The sequence below is a fragment of the Pseudophryne corroboree genome, chromosome 4 (assembly GCF_028390025.1).
Source record: "Pseudophryne corroboree isolate aPseCor3 chromosome 4, aPseCor3.hap2, whole genome shotgun sequence".
Taxonomy (NCBI): domain Eukaryota; kingdom Metazoa; phylum Chordata; class Amphibia; order Anura; family Myobatrachidae; genus Pseudophryne; species Pseudophryne corroboree.
In genome coordinates, this window is record NC_086447.1 from 530,520,393 (window position 1) to 530,542,802 (window position 22,410).

The 22,410-nt window shown below is 44.4% G+C and overlaps 1 protein-coding gene across 6 annotated transcripts in view; it reads left to right on the forward strand.

The window, feature by feature from the left end:
* Nucleotides 1–22,410, forward strand: part of TRMT11 (tRNA methyltransferase 11 homolog) — a 184,860-nt gene that overhangs the window by 53,581 nt on the left and 108,869 nt on the right. For 5 of the 6 annotated variants that reach the window (XM_063917289.1, XM_063917291.1, XM_063917290.1 and 2 more), the window contains 4 exons: nucleotides 11,772–11,853; nucleotides 11,940–12,032; nucleotides 13,400–13,534; nucleotides 14,453–14,609. In XM_063917289.1, coding sequence (XP_063773359.1) covers nucleotides 11,772–11,853; nucleotides 11,940–12,032; nucleotides 13,400–13,534; nucleotides 14,453–14,609 — 467 coding nt within the window. Of the gene's footprint in view, nucleotides 1–11,771; nucleotides 11,854–11,939; nucleotides 12,033–13,399; nucleotides 13,535–14,452; nucleotides 14,610–22,410 lie in introns of those variants that run through there. The other variant, XM_063917292.1, reaches the window with a different exon arrangement.

Here is a 22,410-nt window from a genome sequence, read left to right on the forward strand (position 1 = left end):
TGATATTGTGGGGGACTTCGTAGATTACTATAGACGACTGTATAGCTCTAGGCTCACCCACACCGAGACGGAAATAGAGATGTATTTAGCTGATATTCCATTACCCACGCTGTCCCAGGACGCTATGACGTTTTTGGACTCCCCCTTAACGCTGACTGAAGTGGAATCCGCTGTTAACTCTTTCCCTGGAGGGAAGACCCCGGGTCTTGATGGACTGCCCCTGGAACTTTATAAAAAACACCTACCTTTTTATGGCCCTAAACTCCTTTATATATAATAATTTATTTGTGCAGGGTAGGTTGCCTGACTCTATGGCAGAAGCCCTAATTATAGTACTCCTTAAACTGGACAAAGACTCAACACGAGTCGAATCTTATCGTCCAATCTCCTTGTTAACAACCGACGTTAAGATCTTAGCTAAAATACTGGCGACAAGGCTCAACGCTGTGATTCTACAATTGATACATCAGGATCAATCAGGGTTCATGCCGGGCCGGTCCACTTTACCTAATCTACGTAGACTCTATACGCACCTCCAGGCCCCTCATGAGGGGTCCCGCTCTTCAGCTATTGTTTCTCTGGACGCTGCTAAGGCGTTTGATTCGGTGGAGTGGGGCTTCTTGTGGGGGACATTGGACTGATTTGGCATTGGACCTATTTTAAAAAAATGGGTACAGCTGCTTTACTCTGCACCCAAGGCTAGGGTTTCTGTTAACGGTCACATATCCTCCTCTTTCTCTCTACAAAGAGGGACGAAACAGGGTTGTCCGTTATCCCCGATCCTATTTGCTCTGGCCATAGAGCCTTTGGCCTGTATTGTTAGATCCTCCTCGCGGGTGGTGGGTTTCCAGTTGGGCAGTAGGACAGACAAAATTGCTCTTTATGCAGATGATATTCTATTGTTTGTATCTGATTACTTTACCACTATGCCTCATATCTTGGAAGTGATTGACACTTTTAGGGGATTCTCCGGTTTGTCCATTAATTGGGACAAGTCCTGTGTCCTTCCGCTTAGAGGCCCCTGTCCTGCCTGCCCCCCCGGGGACCTGCCGCTTCGTTGGGTCGACTCTTTTAAATACTTGGGGGTATGGATCTCCAACCAGTCCTCGCAATTTATTGATCTGAATATACGTCCACAAATGGACTACCTACGGTCTCGTGTTAGGGTGTGGAGTAAACTGCCACTTACTGTCACGGGTAGGATAAACCTCATTAAAATGGTTGTATTACCTAAAATGCTGTATGTCCTCCAACATTCCCCTGTTTATCTCCCCCAGAGATTATTTGGTATCATAGATGGTCTCTTGTCATCACTGGTATGGTCCAAACGTAGAGCTCGGATTAAATTAGATACTCTAACTAGACCTCGGGACTCGGGTGGTCTGGCCCTTCCTAAAATTAGATTCTATTACTTAGCGGCACAGTTATTCCACCTTATCCCTTGGGTCTCCGACTCAACTGGAGACTTACTAATCTCTTCTGTATTACTTGCATCTGGAATCAATTTGTCACCCCTGCAGCTCCTACTTTGTGATAATGTTGCACTCCTTACGATGCCGTTGGTTAAACAAGCGATTATGGTATGGAGGCAGATACATTCTATGTTGGGGGGGGGGAGGGATGGGATCCTGACACCCCACTGATGCACACTCGGGCTCTTACTCATTTCACGTCCCTACAAATGGGATCGGTGTGGGGACGCTGGGGTGTTTGCTCCCTCAATCATTTGTACTCCTCGGGTACATTTATTTCTTTTGGACAATTGCAGCTTGAGTTTAATATACCCACATCCTATTATTATAGATATATTCAGCTTCGCCACGCTTGCGCGTCTCAGTTTAGTGCTGCTCCACCTCTCCTTCGGAAGTCACCGGTTCACCTGCTCCTGGCTGATACTCCGGGCTCCAGGACTGTTTCTGGTCTCTACTCCGCTCTGCTCGGTGCCCATCACTCTGACAGTCTCTCACACCTTAAATCTAAATGGGAAGCTGATTTGGGACCGGTTACCCTCGATATCTGGGAGGAGGCCTTGGGGACCTCACGTACTGCTACCACTTCGGCTCGTTTTCAGCAGATACATTTGTTTATACTACACCGAGTATGTCACTCCCACCCGTCTTGTTAGTATAGGGGGGCGGGGTGGCTCTAGGTGCCCGAAGTGCGCCTCTCCGGATGGTACCTTCTGGCATCTATTGTGGGCTTGCCCGGTAGTGCAGGACTTTTGGCGGGCGGTGACACGGTCGGTGGCCTCTATGGGAATCCCCCTTGACGTGTTTACCCCCCTTGTGTGTATCCTTGGGGTTATAGATGAGGAGATACTGGATGCACATTCTAGAAGATATATTCTTAACTTATGCGCTTTGGCTAAAGTATTGATAGCACGCTCATGGATGGCGACTACGGGCCCCGATATTAATAAATGGATCCCGTTAGTGAACTCAGTTGTGTCCCATGAAAAGTTTGTTTATATCTCTAGGAAAGCCCCGGATAAATTTGACAGGATATGGGATAGGTGGTTATCATCTCCACTCTACCGCGGGACCCGTGTCTCTGCCCCGCATTGATTTCTGGTCACTTAATGTAACAATATTGTATGAACAAGTGAAAAGAGAACACGACAATCGTTATGTATAACTTGTAGATGTTTGCAACTTTATTTATGTATGTCTGTTGTTGCATATCACATTCGCTGATTTTTATCCGAATACACATGATGCATATTTATGTACTCAATGTTTTGGTTTGTCTGTTTGTCTGGAAAAATCAATAAAAACTTATTGAATTAAAAAAGAAAAGAAAAAAAAAAGATGGCTTTCTTTTTTTTTTTTTTTGTGTGTAGAAATGTTCATGAATGCTGGTTCTTTTATATTTTCTGTAGCGTAGTTTGGTACATAGTCTGATGAAAAAAGTGACCATCAGACGACAAATTCTAAAGTATTCAGTTACTGTTTGAAAAAGGAGACTACTTAATTTAAACGGGAGTCCCTACATGTCTGCAGGAGCCAGGATGAAGGAGTAAGAGAGATAGAGCAAGCATCTATTAGGGTGATTCTCAAGAAAGTGAACATAAAGTCCAGTGCATCACACGCTTTTCATTTTTTTTCTTTCTTTTAAACTGGTCTATTAAGAAATTGTTGTTTATATGAAAACATAATTGCTTGGTAGCAATGCCTTACCCTATAATTTAAGACCCACTAAAATATTGGTATTTTGGAGAAGTAGGTCATTTAAATTTGTGTAGCTGTCCCGTGCATCACAGAGAATTGCCGAGTCTTCTGTCTGGTGGTGTGCTGGATGGTCTATGACATTAGTGCTGGGAATTATCTGACCCCTCCCTCTGACACTCAGTGATCCAGTGTTTAGTAATGTCTCCCCAGAACACTGCATTACTGAGAACAAGTTGATAAACACCTTCACTGGAAACGCCGTCTTTCCAGGAGAGGTGTTTATAAAGTCAGCTACTGGGCCATTAAATCTTATGCATCAACATGCCCATTATAATATTTCTCATACATCCTAGAGGATGCTGGGGTCACTTCAAGAACCATGGGGTATAGACGGGATCCACAGGAGACATGGGCACACTATAAGACTTTGAATGGGTGTGAACTGGCTCCTCCCCCTATGCCCCTCCTCCAAACTCCAGTTAGATTCTGTGCCCAGTGATACTGGATGCACATTGAGGAGCTCTCCTGAGTTTCTCAGAAAAATACTTTATTTAGTTTTGTTATTTTCAGGGAGACCTGCTGGCTACAGGCTCCCTGCATCGTGGGAGTGAGGGGAGAGAAGCAGACCTACGTCTTAAGAGTTCAAGGGCTCTGCTTCTTAGGCTACTGGACACCATTAGCTCCATAGGGTTCGATCACTACGGTACGCCTAGCTGCTTGTTCCCAGAGCCGCGCCGTCGCCCCCTCACAAAAGCCGGAAGATAGAAACCGGGTGATTATGAGAAGGCAGAAGACTTCAGTGACGGCAAAAGAGGTACCACGCAGCGGACGCTTATCACGGCACTGCAGGGTGCAGGGCACAGGGGGGGCGACCTGGGCAGCATGAGACCTCAGATCAGATTGGCATGTATAGTAACAGTCTCCGGGCACTAGTTCAGGGACCCCCGCCAGTATAATCAGTATTTTGAGCGGGACTGAAGCGCCCCATGTAGGGGGCGTGGCTTAGCCGCACAGCTCTGACCAGTGCCATCTTCTCTCTCCTCAGAAGCTGCAGAGACGCTGACCCTGTCCTCCACACTGCTGTACAAGTAACAGGGTGAAAAACGGGGGGGCACAGGCAATTTGGTGCTGATTGATTATATTAAAAGCGCTAACAGGGCTGGGCAGTCACCTTACTGGCCTCAGTACTGGGATAGGCGCTGGGTGTGAGCTGACAGATCTCTCTCTGTGTTCCTCTTGCAGGCTTTATTGTGGGTCTGTCTCCTATAGCCCCAGTGTGCTTGTGGCTGTCGGTACGTGCGAGTCGACATGTCTGAGGCGGAATGCTCTTCCCAGGAGGAGGCTGGAGTGGGGACAGAAAATACTGTGAGAGAGGGTGTGTCGGCACCGCCGACGGATGATTGGGTGAATATGTTGAGTGTTTTAAATGAAAATGTGACAAAATTGACTAAGAGATTTGATAAATCTGAGTTTAAGAACCAAACATGGAGAAAATCCATGGAAGATGCTTTGTCACAGACTCAGACCCCTTCGGGGTCGCAGAAACGTGCATTTGCCCAGATAGTAGGTACAGATACCGACACGGACTCTGATTCCAGTGTCGACTATAGTGATGCCAGATTACATCCAAAACTGGCCAAGAGTATTCGGTACATGATTGTGGCGATAAAGGACGTACTACATATTACTGAGGACCCTGCTGTCCATGATACACGGGTCTGTATGTTTAAAGGAAAGAAACCTGAGGTAACGTTTCCTCCCTCTCATGAACTGAACGCACTTTTTGAAAAGGCTTGGGAAAATCCTGACAAAAAGATACATGTTCCCAAAAGAATTCCAGTGGCATATCCGTTCCCCTCTGGGGACAGGGAAAGGTGGGAGTCAATCCCCACGGTAGACAAAGCTTTATTGCGTCTATCCAAAAAGGTGGCGCTTCCGTTCCCTGACATGGCAGCCCTAAAGGATCCTGCGGATCGTAAGCAGGAAAATACACTAAAATCCATTTATGTCACTACAAGGTCGCTACTCAGGCCTGCCGTTGTAGCGGCATGGGTGAATAGCGCTATTGAAAAATGGGCAGATAACTTGTCATCTGAGGTAGATTCTCTAGACAGGGATAGTGTACTTTTGACTCTGGGTCACATCAGGGACGCTGCAGCATATTTAAAAGAAGCTGTAAGGGATATTGGCCTTTTGGGTTCGAGGGCCAATGCCATGGCGGTCTCTGCAAGGAGAGCGTTGTGGTTACATCAATGGAATGCTGATGCTGACTCTAAGAAGGCGATGGAGGCTCTACCGTTTAACGGTAGGGTTTTGTTTGGCAACGGCCTCACTGACCTGGTGTCTACGGCTACCGCGGGTACCTTATGTCCCTGCGCAGCAGAAGAAATCGCCTCACTGTCAGATGCAGTCCTTTCGGCCCAATGGATTCAAAAAAGGACGTGGGTCCTCCTTCCTTACTGCAAGGGGGAGAGGTCGGGGAAAAAGGTCACAGGCTGTGGCAAGTTCCCAGGAGCAGAAGTCCTCTCCGGCTTTTACCAAATCCACCGCATGACGCTGGGGCTCCTCTGCGGGAGTCCGCACCAGTGGGGGCACGTCTCAAGCTCCTCAGCCACGTCTGGGTACACTCGGACCTGGATCCCTGGATAGTAGACATTGTAACCCAGGGGTACAAGTTACAGTTTCAAGACGTGCCCCCTCACCGATTTTTCAAATCGGTCTTGCCAGCTTCTCTTCCAGAAAGAGAGATAGTAAGCGCTGCGATACTACATTTGTGTCAAAATCAAGTGATTGTCACGGTACCCCCGTCTCAACAGGGTGAAGGTTTTTATTCGAGCCTGTTTGTGGTCCCGAAGCCGGATGGCTCAGTCAGACCGATTCTAAACCTAAAATCCCTCAATTTCTTTCTGAAAAGATTCAAATTTAAGATGGAGTCTCTACGAGCAGTGATCTCCAGTCTGGAGGAGGGGGATTTTATGGCGTCGGTCGACATAAAAGATGCCTACTTACATGTCCCCATATATCCTTCACATCAGGCTTACCTGAGATTTGCTGTGCAGGATTGTCATTACCAATTTCAGACGTTGCCGTTTGGTCTGTCCACGGCTCCAAGGATTTTCACCAAAGTAATGGCGGAAATGATGGTTCTCCTGCGTAAGCAGGGTATCACAATTATCCCGTACTTGGACGATCTCCTGATAAAGGCGAGGTCCAAGGAGCAATTGTTGAAGAATGTTGCCCTTTCACTGACGATTCTGCAACAACACGGTTGGCTCCTAAATTTGCCAAAATCACAGTTGGATCCGACGACACGGCTGTCGTTCCTGGGTATGATTCTGGATACAGAATTGCAGAGAGTTTTTCTTCCAGTGGAAAAAGCTCTGGAAATACAGAACATGGTAAAACAGACTCTGAAACCGGCAAAGGTGTCAGTTCTTCACTGCACTCGGTTGCTGGGGAAGATGGTGGCGGCATACGAGGCCATTCCGTATGGCAGGTTCCATGCCAGGGTGTTTCAGTGGAACCTGCTGGACCAGTGGTCCAGGTCTCACCTGGACATGCACCGGAAAATAATTCTATCTCCCAGGACCAGAATTTCCTTTCTGTGGTGGCTGGACAGTTCTCACCTTCTGGAGGGACGCAGGTTCGGGATTCAGGATTGGATCCTGGTGACCACAGATGCAAGCCTCCGAGGCTGGGGAGCAGTCACACAGGGAAGAAATTTTAAGGGAAAGTGGTCAAGCCAGGAAGCTTGTCTACACATAATCATTCTGGAATTAAGAGCCATCTACAACGGCATACTGCAAGCAGAACATCTTCTTCGGGGTCTGCCGATCTTGATTCAGTCAGACAACGTGACAGCAGTGGCGTACATAAACCGCCAAGGCGGTACAAAGAGCAGATCGGCGATGGCCGAGGCCACGAAGATTCTTCGCTGGGCGGAAAGACATGCCAGCGCTCTGTCAGCCGTCTTCATTCCAGGAGTGGACAACTGGGAAGCAGACTTCCTCAGCAGACACGATCTCCATTCAGGAGAGTGGGGTCTTCATCAAGAGGTCTTTGCAGAAGTGACAAGTCGTTGGGGAGTTCCTCAAGTGGACATGATGGCGTCCCGCCTCAACAAGAAACTTCAGAGCCAGGTCAAGGGACCCTCAAGCGATAGTGACACCGTGGGTGTTTCAGTCGGTCTATGTTTTCCCTCCACTTCTACTCATCCCAAAGGTGATAAAAATTATAAGAAGAACAAAGGTTCAGGCGATCCTCATTTTCCGGATTGGCCAAAAAGGGCCTGGTATCCAGATCTTCAGGAGTTGCTCATAGAAGATCCCTGGCCTCTTCCTCTTCGGGAGGACCTGTTACAACAGGGGCCGTGTGTGTATCAGGACTTACCGCGGCTGCGTTTGACGGCGTGGCGGTTGAACGCCAAATCCTAGCCCGAAAGGGTATTTCCAGTGAAGCCATTCCTACACTTCTTCAGGCTAGAAAGTAACGACAAAGCATTACCACCGTATTTGGAGAAAATATGTGTCTTGGTGTGAATCCAAGAAGGCTCCTACGGAAGAATTTCACCTGGGGCGTTTGCTCCATTTCCTACAAGCAGGTGTGGATGCGGGCCTAAAGTTAGGCTCTATTAAAGTACAGATTTCGGCCTTGTCGATCTTTTTTCAAAAAGAATTGGCCTCCCTTCCAGAACTTCAGACCTTCGTAAAAGGCATGCTGCACATCCAACCTCCCTTTGTGCCCCCAGGGGCACCATGGGACCTTAATGTGGTGTTGCAATTCTTGCAGTCACATTGGTTTGAACCTTTGCGCAAGGTTGAGTTAAAATTCCTTACTTGGAAAGTGGTCATGTTGTTGGCCTTGGCGTCTGCAAGGCGAGTGTCTAAGTTGGCGGCTTTGTCTCACAAAAGCCCCTATTTGATTTTCCATGCTGATAGAGCGGAGTTGAGAACTCGTCAGCAATTTCTGCCAAAAGTGGTTTCATCATTTCATGTTAACCAGCCAATTGTGGTGCCAGTGGCTACTGACGCCTTAGCGGAGTCAAAATTCTCTCGATGTGGTCAGAGCTTTGAAGATCTATGTCGCCAGAACGGTGCAGATTAGGAAAACAGAGGCTCTGTTTGTCCTGTGGGTTCCCAACAAGATTGGGGCTCCTGCTTCCAAGCAGGCTATTGCGCGCTGGATTTGTAATACGATTCAGCAGGCTCATTCTACGGCAGGATTGCCGTTACCGAAATCTGTGAAAGCCCATTCAACCAGAAAGGTGGGCTCATCCTGGGCGGCTGCCCGGGGGGTCTCGGCATTACAACTTTGCCGAGCGACTACTTGGTCGGGTTCAAACACCTCTTTGCGAAATTCTACAAGTTTGATACCCTGGCTGATGAGGACCTCATGTTTGGTCAATCAGTGCTGCAGAGTCATCCGCACTCTCCCGCCCGTTCTAGAGCTTTGGTATAACCCCATGGTTCTTGAAGTGACCCCAGCATCCTCTAGGACGTATGAGAAAATAGGATTTTAATTCCTACCGGTAAATCCTTTTCTCTTAGTCCGTAGAGGATGCTGGGCGCCCGTTCCAGTGCGGGCTGTATCTCCAGTTTGGTTATAGTTACGCTCATGTTGCGTTGAGTTCAGTCAATCTGTGACTGTTGGTCATGCCGTTGCATGCGTTGTTGTTGAATGCCATGTTGTACGGCGTGTTAGTGGTGTGAGCTGGTATGTATCTCACCTTAGTTTAAAATAATTCAATAAATCCTTTTCCTCGAAATGTCCGTCTCCCTGGGCACAGTTCCTATAACTGGAGTCTGGATGAGGGGCATAGGGGGAGGAGCCAGTTCACACCCATTCAAAGTCTTATAGTGTGCCCATGTCTCCTGCGGATCCTGTCTATGCCCCATGGTTCTTGAAGTGACCCCAGCATCCTCTACGGACTAAGAGAAAAGGATTTACCGGTAGGTATTAAAATCCTATTTTTTTGATTATTAAGTGGTCTAGTTAGGCGATCATATAATTGTACTGCTCAGGTGGGGTTTGGTGCCATGTCAGTCAACAAAGATTACTCTTATTACTTATGATGTATCTAATATTTCAGTTTGGTGACATTGAAGAAATGAAAAATATCTGGTTAACATAGGCATTAGATATGAACATGTGAAATGTGTACTTTGAGTCATTTTACAATGATCACTGGCCCTCATTCCGAGTTGATCGGTCGCAAGGCGAATTTAGCAGAGTTACACACGCTAAGCCGCCGCCTACTGGGAGTGAATCTTAGCTTCTTAAAATTGCGACCGATGTATTCGCAATATTGCGATTACTAACTACTTAGCAGTTTCAGAGTAGCTTCAGACTTACTCTGCCTGTGCGATCATTTCAGTGCTTGTCGTTCCTGGTTGACGTCACAAACACACCCAGCGTTCGCCCAGGCACTCCCACCGTTTCCCCGGCCACTCCTGCGTTTTTTCCGGAAACGGTAGCGTTTTCAGCCACACGCCCCTGAAACGCCGTGTTTCCGCCCAGTAACACCCATTTCCTGTCAATCACATTACGATCGCCGGAGCGATGAAAAAGCCGTGAGTAAAATTACTTTCTTCATAGTAAAGTTACTTGGCGCAGTCGCAGTGCGAACATTGCGCATGCGTACTAAGCGGATTTTCACTGCGATGCGATGAAAAATACCGAGCGAACAACTCGGAATGAGGGCCACTGTTCATAACTACTTAGACTTGGGTAGGCGACATTCTGCCACTTGTGTATCGTACACCTGAACTGGGACTGGACACAGTCTTGGAAACTCCCAAGAGTGTGTTTCCTATTCATACAGTGTTCTTTTCGGACCCATACCTAGTATTAGGGACCCCCAGTGACTGAGAAGCCTTGTCGATCGGCCTGGGGGCTTAACCCTATATCTGCAGAAATACGCAACTAAGATCTCCGTATTATCTGACTATTATGTAGTAATATTTTTCACTCTGTGTGCATTAGGGAACACATAGTTTTTTCCTACACAGAATTACCCCTCCCTTTTAGCACCTGAGTGACATTACAATCTGATTGAGCAGCTTTCCATTTTGTGCATTCATTTAGACATGGAAATGTTAATGTGATACACAAAATGTCATTTTAGTTTTAATGTGCATTTTAATACTATACTGCTTTGGTTTTACCAGACATTGGGGGTAATTCTGAGTTGATCGCAGCAGGATTTTTGTTAGCAATTGGGCAAAACCATGTGCACTGCAGGAGAGGCAGATATAACATGTGCAGAGAGAGTTAGATTTGGGTGGGTTATTTTGGGGGTAATTCCAAGTTGATTGCAGCAGGAATTCTGTTAGCAATTGGGCAAAACCATGTGCACTGCAGGGAGAGATAGATTTGGGTGTGGTGTGTTCAATCTGCAATCTAATTTGCAGTGTAAAAATAAAGCAGCCAGTATTTACCTTGCACAGAAATAAAATAACCCACCCAAATCTAACTCTCTCTGCAAATGTTATATCTGCCACACCTGCAGTGCACATGGTTTTGGCCAACTGCTAAAAAATTTCCTGCTGCGATCAACTTGGAATTACCCCCTTTGTTTCTGTGCAGGGGTGGTCATTCCGAGTTGTTCGCTCTGTAATTTTCTTCGCATCGCAGCGATTTTCCGCTAATTGCGCATGCGCAATGTTCGCACTGCGACTACGCCAAGTAAATTTGCTAAGAAGTTAGGTATTTTACTCACGGCATTACGAGGTTTTTTCAATGTTCTGGTGATCGTAATGTGATTGACAGGAAGTGGGTGTTTCTGGGCGGAAACTGGCCGTTTTATGGAAGTGTGTGAAAAAACGCTACCGTTTCTGGGAAAAACGCGGGAGTGGCTGGAGAAACGGAGGAGTGTCTGGCCGAACGCTGGGTGTGTTTGTGACGTCAAACCAGGAACGAAACTGACTGAACTGATCGCAGTGGCAGAGTAAGTCCCGAGCTACTCAGAAACTGCAAAGAAATTTCTATTCGCAATTTTGAGAATCTTTCGTTCGCAATTTTGCTAAGCTAAGATTCACACCCAGCGTGTGCAATGCTGCTAAAAGCAGCTTGCGAGCGAACAACTCGGAATAAGGGCCAGGGTAAATACTGGCTGCTTTATTTTTACACTGCAATTTAGATTGCAGATTGAACACACCACACCCAAAATTGACTCTCTCTGCACATGTTATATCTGCCTCCCCTGCAGTGCACATGGTTTTGCCCAACTGCTACCAAAATTGCTGCTGCGATCAACTCAGAATTACCCCCATTGTTGTTTTAATAATGAGAAATAAAGAAAGAAACTGCCACATAGGAAATAGTAACTGGCACATAATAAGCATTTGCTATGTGGCACAGAGGGCAGTTTTACTGCAGTGACATCATCGAGCATTGGTCAGTAGAGTGTATTTCTGTGGTGCAACTCTACCAAGCTGGCCGTCTGTTTAGTTAGCAGCCTGCTGCAGAGGAGTTAGATAAAGCATGATGGACATATTTAGTCACCTATAAACCCTCCAGATGCGCCTTTATTGAGCTATGTAGTACAAAACCTTTGCGATAAGGCTTTACCTGCTATTTTAAGTAACTTGTGTTTGTGCTATTTAGATCCCTGTTTGAGTTGTGGGGTCATGGAAGAAGTCTGACAGACCTGCAGCAATCCATTCAGGACTACCCGTTGGATAAGATGGTATGACTATATGTTAGATTTGAAAACCCTTGTTTGGCTCATTCACATGTCCTGCTAATCAGTGATTTATTTCTCATTTCTTTCAGGACCCTTATCTTCAGCCTAACTCCACATACAAAATAAATATTCATAGCTTCAATAAAGCCTTGACACAGACAGAAAAGCTTGTAAAGATTGATGTGAGTAGCCCTTTAGTTACATGAGAGACATTTGCTGCACAGTGTAAATGGACAGAATTGAATTTATAGGCAGTTTGGTCACCAATTCCTTGCTGCAAATTAGGGATCGTTGCATGGATTACGTAGGCTTCCACAGTTATGGAGTGCTAGCGCTGTCAAATTACTGGATAATCTGCAGTTTTGGTTTAACATTGGGGCCCATGGGGTCTTTTCTTCTCATACCTACTGCTCATACATACTGTACCTGGGGGGTGGTCTTCAGGTTACCGGCGGCCGGCCTCCCGGCGACCACCATACCAGCGCTGGAATACCGACATCTTTTCTCCCTCTTGGGGGTCCACGACCCCCCTGGAGGGAGAATAGATAGCGTGGTGCGCGTAGCGCGCCACCGTGCCCGCAGCACGGCGAGCCCGCAAGGGGCTCATTTGCGCTCGCCCAGCTGTCGGTATGCCGGCGGTCGGGATTCCGGTGCCGGTATGCTGGTCGCCGGGTCCCCGACCACCGGCAAACCATACTACACCCGTACCTGGGAACACATTGCAGGATAGGGAATCTACATTGTCCTAAGGGAAATTAATTCTATGGATAAGGTTGGGATTGGGCGGGAAATGACAGGCCGTATTCTAAATTGTTGGATTTTATGAATGCAGAACAGATAGCACCATGACCCATACTGTAGGGGAATTATTATTCCATTCATAGTATCTATGAAGGATAAATACATATGCAAGCAAGGAGGAATAAAACATATGATATATGATTTTTGTATTGGATAGCAGATCCCAAGATGTTTTTAACATGGCACTCTACTTATTCAAATTTTTACTTTTTAGCAAATACAGTGTTGACTAGTAAACAATGTAAATGTATGCTTTATAAACAAGACAGTAGCAGTTTGTTTTAATATGTAGTTCTGTGTATTCCAGAATAAACATGTAATTGACAGAGCACAAGTGTAAAGCAGAGTTTTCTCGGTGGTCCCCTTTTTATTCTAGAGGCAGTGAAAATGCTCAGTTTTGGAGAAATGTAGGTTTTGTTTCATTAGAACATAAATACTTTGTTTCACTTTGTAAAATTTTCAGTAAAAATCTGGTATACCCTGGTAGTATGCTGATCTACTGCTGTAAGTATGGCATAATCAAAACTGTTTGGTCAGCAGATGTTAAAAACGGAGTGTCTTCCAAATCAGAGAGAGCGCCCAGTTTTGTATTTAAACTGAAAGTATGAGTTTGGGTTCTGCTTCAATCATTTATTTTCACACTTGCTGTGAAGTAACATGCTCATGGCAGTATTTGACTTTTGGTTGTAATAAATATTTAACAGCTGTGAATACATCTCTAAATATTGTTCTCATATGATAAAAACAGGCAATGGAGTTCCTGCCATTTAAAGGGAGAGTGAGTTTACAGAATGCTGAGCATATATTCTATGTACTAGAGGATTATGGTCCAGATCCAAATAGTGCACCTAAAGAACCTCTACAGATCTACTTTGGCCGGTGGGTGAGTACTACAGTGTGTTAATTTTATACAGTACATGCTAGCTGCTCATATACAGTATGCTGTGCTAGATAAGTAACTGATAATAATATTAAGTTTAGACTTTTCAGTCTAGGTTATTTGTTTTATATAAACCACTCCCAAGGACTGGAACTGATCCCTTAGCTTTGTATACCTAGACTAAAGGACAAACAACATTCAGAAAGTGAGGAATGTAAAAAAAAAATGGCTTCCCCTTTGGGCTCTTAACACAATAAGGAGGAAGACGTTTTATTTTCCTTGATCACTTAAAGAAGATTTTTTTCACCTAACTAGAATTGTGATGTTATACCCCGATAGCCAGGACCACTTATTCCAATGCCTTTTTTTCTGCACCATTCAACAGATAATCACCCTATGGTGACGACTCATTATTCAAAAAGCATCTTAATGTCTTTTTGTGTCTTAGTGGTCAAGTGGATGGCTGGTCAGCTGCCACATCTGCTTCCTGTGAAGGACAGGTGACTGCTGGGTAGCTGTTCAGGGAGTACTTATCTCACAAGCGGACATGAACACTAGTTCTGAAGTTCTGTTACATAGTCCTAATGCCATTTTATTGTGGATTAACTTCCTCTTTAAAATATGGACACTTATGTTTTGTATGTAACAACTATAAACAAGTACAGGTCTATAAATGGTGAATTATTGTGGTTTAACCAAAAAATAACCCATGTCACTTAAAACATGATAATACTGGGACTTGAGCTGCTGTGTACTGTACCTTGAAAATAACTCATGTTTTGCTGAAGAATGAAATCAACATCATCAGATTTGTTACTGAACTTAAACTTGAGAAATGATTGGAAATAATTGCCTGATTAGTATAATAAACAGCATATCTGTAATAATAAGCTCAATTTAGTAAATGTTTGTCTTTTTAAGATTGCTGATGGACAGAGGGAGCTGATTGATTCCTATAGCGTAAAAAAGAGACACTTTATTGGGAACACTAGCATGGATGCTGGACTGTCCTTCATCATGGCAAACCATGCAAGAGTTAAACCCAATGATGTGGTGTTTGATCCTTTTGTTGGCACTGGTAAGTATTTTCAACAGCTTTCCAGCATAATTCCATTCCATATATAAATGTCTTTGTCTTTAGCTCATCTTCCCAGAAAAAAAACCAAAAATTGCAGTAGTTTTAACTAAGTGCTTGTACACCTTACACCTCTGTGGTCTATTTTCTAAACAGCACATTTGCATGCAGAATTTAAAACCTTAATACTATAAGTTCAAAACCAGTTTCAGTATGTTTTGCACTTAAGGGGCCTACACATGGTGCAATTTTTCTACCGATATGGACTATATAGTAGAAAACGCAGTGCATATCGCACCGTGTGTAAACCTTGCGATACCGATTCCGATCCCGCGTGTGCAGACAGGGTCGATATTGACCATATCGGAGGTTCATGCCTCCGAACACAATATAGTCAATATCGTCCGTCACACCGTGTGTATACGGCATTAAGAGTATTGCTGTTTTAAAGTCCGCAGGCAGAACTGCAGATAATCAATGTCTTTGAAAAAGTCGTCAGTTGGTAAATAAACCCCTTATTCCTGCTTTCCTAGAACTACAGGATCCTGCATTAGACTGTGCCTAGAAGAACATTGGGGCTTATTATATAAAAGTTATGTTAGCCCGTCTCACTGATATTTGTTTGCCAGCCCATAGGGCAGTGTACAATATCCACAAGTGTGGGGTGAAATAGGGGCAAGATTATGTGCTGTTGCAAAAAGCACTTTGTCCCTGTTTGAATTGACCCTTTCGAGCACCTCCTCAGCTGTGGTGAATCATTTTTGGAGCAGTTTTTTATGTTTTTAGCTTAAACTGTATGGCATTTCTATTAAAAAACAAATCCTTTTTACTTTAGGAAATGCTATTTTGCTTGAAAAATATACATTTTAATTTACATCCCTTGAAATCAGGGTAAAAATTATGTAAGTTATATATTTTGATATGGTATTAGATACATTAAGCAAAATTTGACATTACTTAAACACTTCATTGTTTTTTAGAATACTTCCCCCTTGTATTTGCATTGTGGGTCACATCAAATGTCTGTACTTCGAAGTTATTCCATTGTTTTTGCATAGCTCCAAACAGTTTACCAGCTCCTGGTGAGGGATGCAAGACACGTTCTTTTAGTTAGTTGAGCTTTTTTTATTTGAAACTAAAAATACATTTTACAGAAAAATACTGAAAGGCCGTGTGTATATTAAATTTGTGAAAGTACCGGTGCTATCAGCAGTTGTAATGAGATTAAACAGATGGCCATCTTGTTCCCACAAAGAAAAAATAAACTTTGGATATACTGTACAAAATCAGTATGCGCTTGGAATAGTATTATGAATTGTACACTTTTTATTTAATGCAGAGGCAGGTTTGGAATTTTAGGGGTACATTTGCTAAAGCTTCTAAAAATGAAAAGTGGTGATGTTGCCCACAGCATCCAATCAGATTCTGTCTATCATTTTCTAGGATGCAATAGAGAAATTATAGAATCTGACTGGTTGATATGGGCAACATCACCACTTTTAATTTTTAGAAGCGTTAGTAATTATACCCCTTATCCAAATGATTTCAGAGATCTAGCTAAAGTGAAAATCCTGGCTGAGCTAACAGTTTAAACGTATCTCTTATTTGCATCTATGAAACATTATTCAAAAATTAGAAAAAAACAATGGCAGTAGATTCTGAAATCTGTGGAGGTTCTTGCTACATACAAAAAAAAAAAAAAACTACAGTGATCGTAAAATGCTACTTAATTACAACAAAAGTTTCCTTTATACCATATATTGGGGTATATTTACTAAAAATCGTATTTTCCCGATTGAGGTTAAAGTTCAATCACGAATGGCATCGAAAGTGTAAAGTTGCAACTTTTTGAATTTATTACGACTAATTTACTAAGCTGTCGTATTCTGCATTTTCGTATTTACCGATGTCATTCGTATTTTTTTGCAGTGTTTTACGTGAGTGACTTGTAAAACACTGCCGACTTTAACACAATGAATCTCGGCCGGATCTGTGAGATCCGTGCTGGGCTTCATTGTGCACCTTTAATAAAAAAATAAATCATTGTTAAAATCTTGAAAAAAAATGCGTGGAGTACCCCCTCCTAAGCAAAACCAGCCTCGGGCTCTTTGAGCCGGTCCTGGTTGAAAAAATATGGGGAAAAAAGTGACAGGGGTTCCCCCATATTTAAACAACCAGCACCGGGCTCTGCGCCTGGTCCTGGTTCCAAAAATACGGGGGACAAAAAGCGTAGGGGTCCCCTATATTTCTGAAACCAGCACCGGGCTCCACTAGCCAGATACATAATGCCACAGCCGGGGGACACTTTTATATTGGTCCCTGCGGCCCTGGCTTTACATACCCAACTAGTCACCCCTGGCCAGGGTACCCTGGAGGAGTGGGGACCCCTTCAATCAAGGGGTCCCCCCCCTCCAGCCACCCAAGGGCCAGGGGTGAAGCCCGAGGCTGTCCCCCCCCCCATCCAAGGGCTGCGGATGGGGCCTGATAGCCTTTTTGTCAAAAAATGAATATTGTTTTTAGTAGCAGTACTACAAGTTACAGCAAGCCTCCCCCGCAAGCTGGTACTTGGAGAACCACAAGTACCAGCATGCGGTGGAAAACCGGGCCCGCTGGTACCTGTAGTACTACTACTAAAAAAATACCCCAATAAAAACAGAAGACACACACCTTGAAAGTAAAAGTTTAATACATACATCCACACCTCCATACACACATACTTACCTATGTTCACACGAGGGTTGGTCCTCTTCTCCATGTAGAATCCATGGGGTACCTGTTGGAAAAATTATACTCACATAATCCAGTGTAGTTCGGTCCTCTTCTTTTCTATTTGTAATCCACGTACTTTGCAAAATAAAAAAACGGATACACGACCACACACTGAAAGGGGCCCAATGTTTTCACATGGGACCCCTTTCCCCGACTGCCAGGAACCCCCCCTGACTTCTGTCTAAGAGGGTTCCTTCAGCCAATCAGGGAGCGCCACGTTGTGGCACCCTCCTGATTGGCTGTGTGCTCCTATAGTGTATGTCAGGCAGCACACGGCAGTGTTACAATGTAGCGCCTATGCGCTCCATTATAACCAATGGTGGGAACTTTGTGGTCAGCGGTGAGGTTACTTTCGGTCAACCGCTGACCACAAAGTATTCAGAGTCTGCCACTCGCAGGCCTGTGATGTTTGATTTGGCCCGTGTGGCTCTCGCCAGAGCTTCCATGCATGGTACTAACACCAGCAAGGACAATGGACATTCCTGGCATGTTCCGTTCGAGATCCGAACAGGATCCGGGAAGTCCCCAGTGACTTTAACCCTGGTAGAGGACACCCTATACAGCGCCAAAATCCTATGTAAAGTAGTGAAATTCAAACCCATGTGCTCTAACAGGCCTTGCATAAATACCCAGCTGATACGGTCAAATACCTTTTCAGCATCAGATGACAGGACCATTGTAGGCTTAGACGACTTGGTCACTTGCTAATTAAGATTAATAATTTTAGTGGTGTTATCAGGGGCCTCGCGTCCAATATTCGAGGATTTTTTAATATTTATTTAATTTGGCCTAAAATATCCCGTTACAAGAGTACAGCTCTCAGGGCTAATTGAATTTGGCTTTAAAATGGTCATTCTCACTTGATATGTCTATTCATGAGTCTAATATAGTTGTATTTCAGTACAGTAACACGTTATGAATAATGTAACTTTTATTGTTTTCAGTATGAATTACCGGCTGCCAGCATCCCAGCCGCCAATATGCTGGCAGTGGGGCGAGCGCTAGAAAGCCCCTTGCGGGCTCACTGCACTCGCCACGCTTTGGGCACGGTGGCTTGCTGCGCTTGTCACAGGTTATATTCTCCCTCTACGGGAGTCGTGGACACCCACAATAGAAGAATAGCCTGTGTCACCGGTATTCCCCAGGAAAACAATCCCCCTCCAAAGCCCCAATCACCGGCCAAGCATAGACCCTGTTGTCGGAGAGCTCTGTGCAACAGGCGTTTGGAGACCGTAGACAGTGCAGGTTGGGACGGAAAGGCACAGCAGACAGTGCAGGCTGGGACGGACACGCAGCACATTCACTCCTGTGTATGAAGTGGCTGTTGCAATATAGGCAGGCAAGCCCACGAATCTCTGCTGGAGCTGAAGAGGATATGCTTCCTCCCACCCTGCATAATCTGATAGCAAAGTAGCAAAATTTAGGGCCATGGCGATCTGGCCCCTGGGATTTGTCAAGCCCATGCTTAGAGTGTGCACCGGCATTCTGTCTTTTTTCTGTGTGGAACTACAAGTCTCAGCATTGCAGCACTTCTTATTATGTTAAGATTTATACATTACCATACGACTGTGGCATTGTTTCTGTTTCTTCTAATCATAATAATAATAATAATTGTATTGTAGAACCCTTCCAAACTGTTCTTGTAACTTAATTATTTTCTTCTTAGCATTATATGGTGCTTATTTGTTTTTGGATATTTTTTTTTTGTTGTGTTTCAAATGAAACTGCATAGGAGTGGAGTCTTGGGAGGTTTACTGTTGACCACAAGATGGCACTCTTGTATAGGATTTGTTAGCAGATTCATGAGCCAAGCGTCATATTTGGTATGTACTTTAAAACAACTACAACATTTTCTCTTTATAACTCTTGCAGTAAGCAGTGTTGAGAGCTGCTATTAACTATTCTTGAAATAATATTGCCACAATTGATGTATTCCAAAAGCTTATGCCATACGGACCAGTAATCAATCCTCTTTATGTTGTATATGATGTACAGGGTTCAGTATGATTTAGCAATGGTCGTGACGCCGGCCGGCAGTATGCCGGCAGCGGGGCAAGTGCAAAGAGCTTGGTGGCTCGCTGCGCTGGCCACAGGTTCTATTCACACTTTATGGGGGTCGTAGACACCCACGAGTGGGAATATCCCCAGTGAGCCGGGATTCTGGCTGTCTGTATTGTCAGCAGTCGCGATTCTGACGTCGGTATCCTGACCACCGGGATCCCGACTGCCGGCAAATTAATTGCATCCCGTTGTACAACATGATCTATAAAACCCTGGTCACATTAAGAAATTGCACATTACAAAAGGGTGTCCCATGTTACAAGATATTAGGCCAGTGGTTACCAAACATTTTTGAATCATGGCACCCTAGAGTATCAGAATTTTTTTCAAGGCACTCCTAGGCCGAAAAGTTTCTTCGTAATGAATTTATAAAAAATTATATTAATTAAATTGTGTTTATATGTCATTCTTATGGTGGGTACACACTGATAGACATATCTGCAGATCAATTAATCTGCAGATATATCTATGGATGGATCGGGCAGTGTGCTGTGCGTACACACTGCCCGATCCGTCAGGGATTGTCGTCATGAACTGGGCGGGCGTATACACACGCCCGCCTAGTTCAGCTGTCAATCACCGCCGGCTGCCGCAGCATGTGTACGGGCGGTCGGCTGGTCGCCTGTACACACACAGCGATGCGCCAATATATTGGTAGCTATATTGGCTGTCGGCTGTGCTGGAGGGCCGACGCGATATGTCTGTGAACGGTGGAGTTCACAGACATATCGCCCGTACACACTGGCCGACGGACCCGCGATATATCAGCCAGTGTGTACGGGCCTTTAGGCTGAGTTATGTGGTGAGGGATAGAATTTGCTTCGGTTTGTCCACATATTTTAGGATGGCAGCCACCAGCACTGGTTTTACCTGTTACATTGACCACACATTATTTGAACTGGTCCTGAACCACCAACCCAAGGCACCCCTGCAAGTTTTTTGAGAACCACTGTATTAGGCCAAAAGGTATGTAATAATATCGATTAGGTAATATAGGCATAGCAATTTAACTTTGTTAAAATTCTCAGAGGTCATTCCTTATATTTATTTGTATCCATACAGGAAAACATTTTAGGTGCAGATTGCCATGTTGGCCATAAGTTTTGGCTATACTTGTTGACTCTCCCATATCTGAAATGCTTGGGACCCATAAGTATTTTGGATGTTTCCGTATTTTGGAATATTTCCATACCATTAATGAGAGATCTTGATGCTGGGAGCCAAGTCTAATCACAGAATGTATTTAAGTTTAATTTACCCCTTATACACATAGCCTGATGGTAATTTTATACAGTATTTTGTGCATGAACCAAAGTGTGTGTACATTGCACCATCAAAAAGCATAGGTGTCACTATAGTATCTCACTTGCTCTCAAAAAATGATGGATTATGGAATATTTTGGTTTTCGGATATGGAGGACTCAACCTGTATATTTATTTAGTAGCTTTAGAAAGTCTTTTTTCATATATGCAGTTTTACAGTTCTTGACAAATGAAAGCTAAATCTGGGGAAGTTTACACTTAATTGTCTGTCTATCTTTCAAGTGTTGCCCTCATCAGCTCATTATATCCTTTTATTTCCCTATACAAAAATATATATAAACATGTTTGTCAGCACTTACAGCCTTACGTATTAATCACAGAGACAATGTTATGAGTGTATCTGGGTGGGCCTCCCTTTTTGTGTTTGCAAAGTGAGCAGTGGAATTGAAGACTGGATGAAATAAGATGAACTACCAAGTGACTGAGGAGTAGGAAATGCAATGATGAGCATCTAGCTGAAAGCAATATCCCAAAATCTAGAACTTTTAAGATTATTCAAAAGGTGCATACACACTGGGCGATTCTGAGCTCAAAGTAGCTCACTTTTGGCGCTTTGAGCTACTTTGACCTCAAAATCGACTAGTGTGTATGGCCGGGCAGTGAGCGCTCATGCCGCCGCCGCCGTCCGTCAGCCTGTTTTACCGTCCGAGTGAACCACTTTCTACAGTCTCCTTCTGAACATCTCAGTGAACATCGCTGGGCCTGGTTAAAATCGCTCAGTGTGTATGCACTGTGCGATTTTCTGCCCAGCGATGTTCACATCATCGCTCTGCATACACACTGGGCAAAAACGTCAAGTGTGTATGCACCTTTAGGAGCATATTCAACTAGCTACATTAAATGTGCGTTTCTCATGTCCAGTTTTGAATTACCGCAGATATGTGTACTTCTGACACATAAAATGAATTTATAAAAAAATGGCCACATAACGCTTCGCGGGCAAAATCCAGCAAGGGGGTGGGGGTATGCAGCATGGAAAACCGGGCGCTTTCTTACTTGTTGGTTCCTGGCTGAATTGTCTATCCACTTGGGGAGGAGGATGCTGAGAGGAGGGGCGGGCTTATGGGAGATGTAATTTCTGCCAATGACACCGACACAAATGGGGGTCACACGCACACTGATAAAGGGTCTCACACCCACTCAAATGATCTCACACACAGCTACATAAGAAGTCCAGCGTGTCAGGGAAGCGGTGGAGGAGGAAAGCGGTGCAGAAGGTAAGTAATTATGGCTTAATTGAACTAATTGGAAACTTCCAATTGCTTAATTAGTCATGGAGGAGGTGGTATTTTTAGGGGTTCTGAAGCAATTCTTGATGATTTTTTCTAAAAATAAAAGATTTTAGGAAAATTTTGACTTGTTCGTGAGGTGCCCCATAATGAAAAAATCTCACCCAATTGAATAACAAAATTGTTTGGTAGAGTCACACCTACCAGGCAGTACGGATGGTGTAATGATTGTCATTACTGCCTCACAGCACTGAGGTCATGGGTTCAATTCCCACCATGGCCCTAACTGTGCGGAGTTTGTATATTCTCCCCGTACTTGGGTGAGTTTCCTCTGGGTACTCTGGTTTCCTCCCACAATCCAAAAATATACTGGTAGGTTAATTGTCTCCAAACAGAATTAACCCTAACGTGAATGTGTGTGC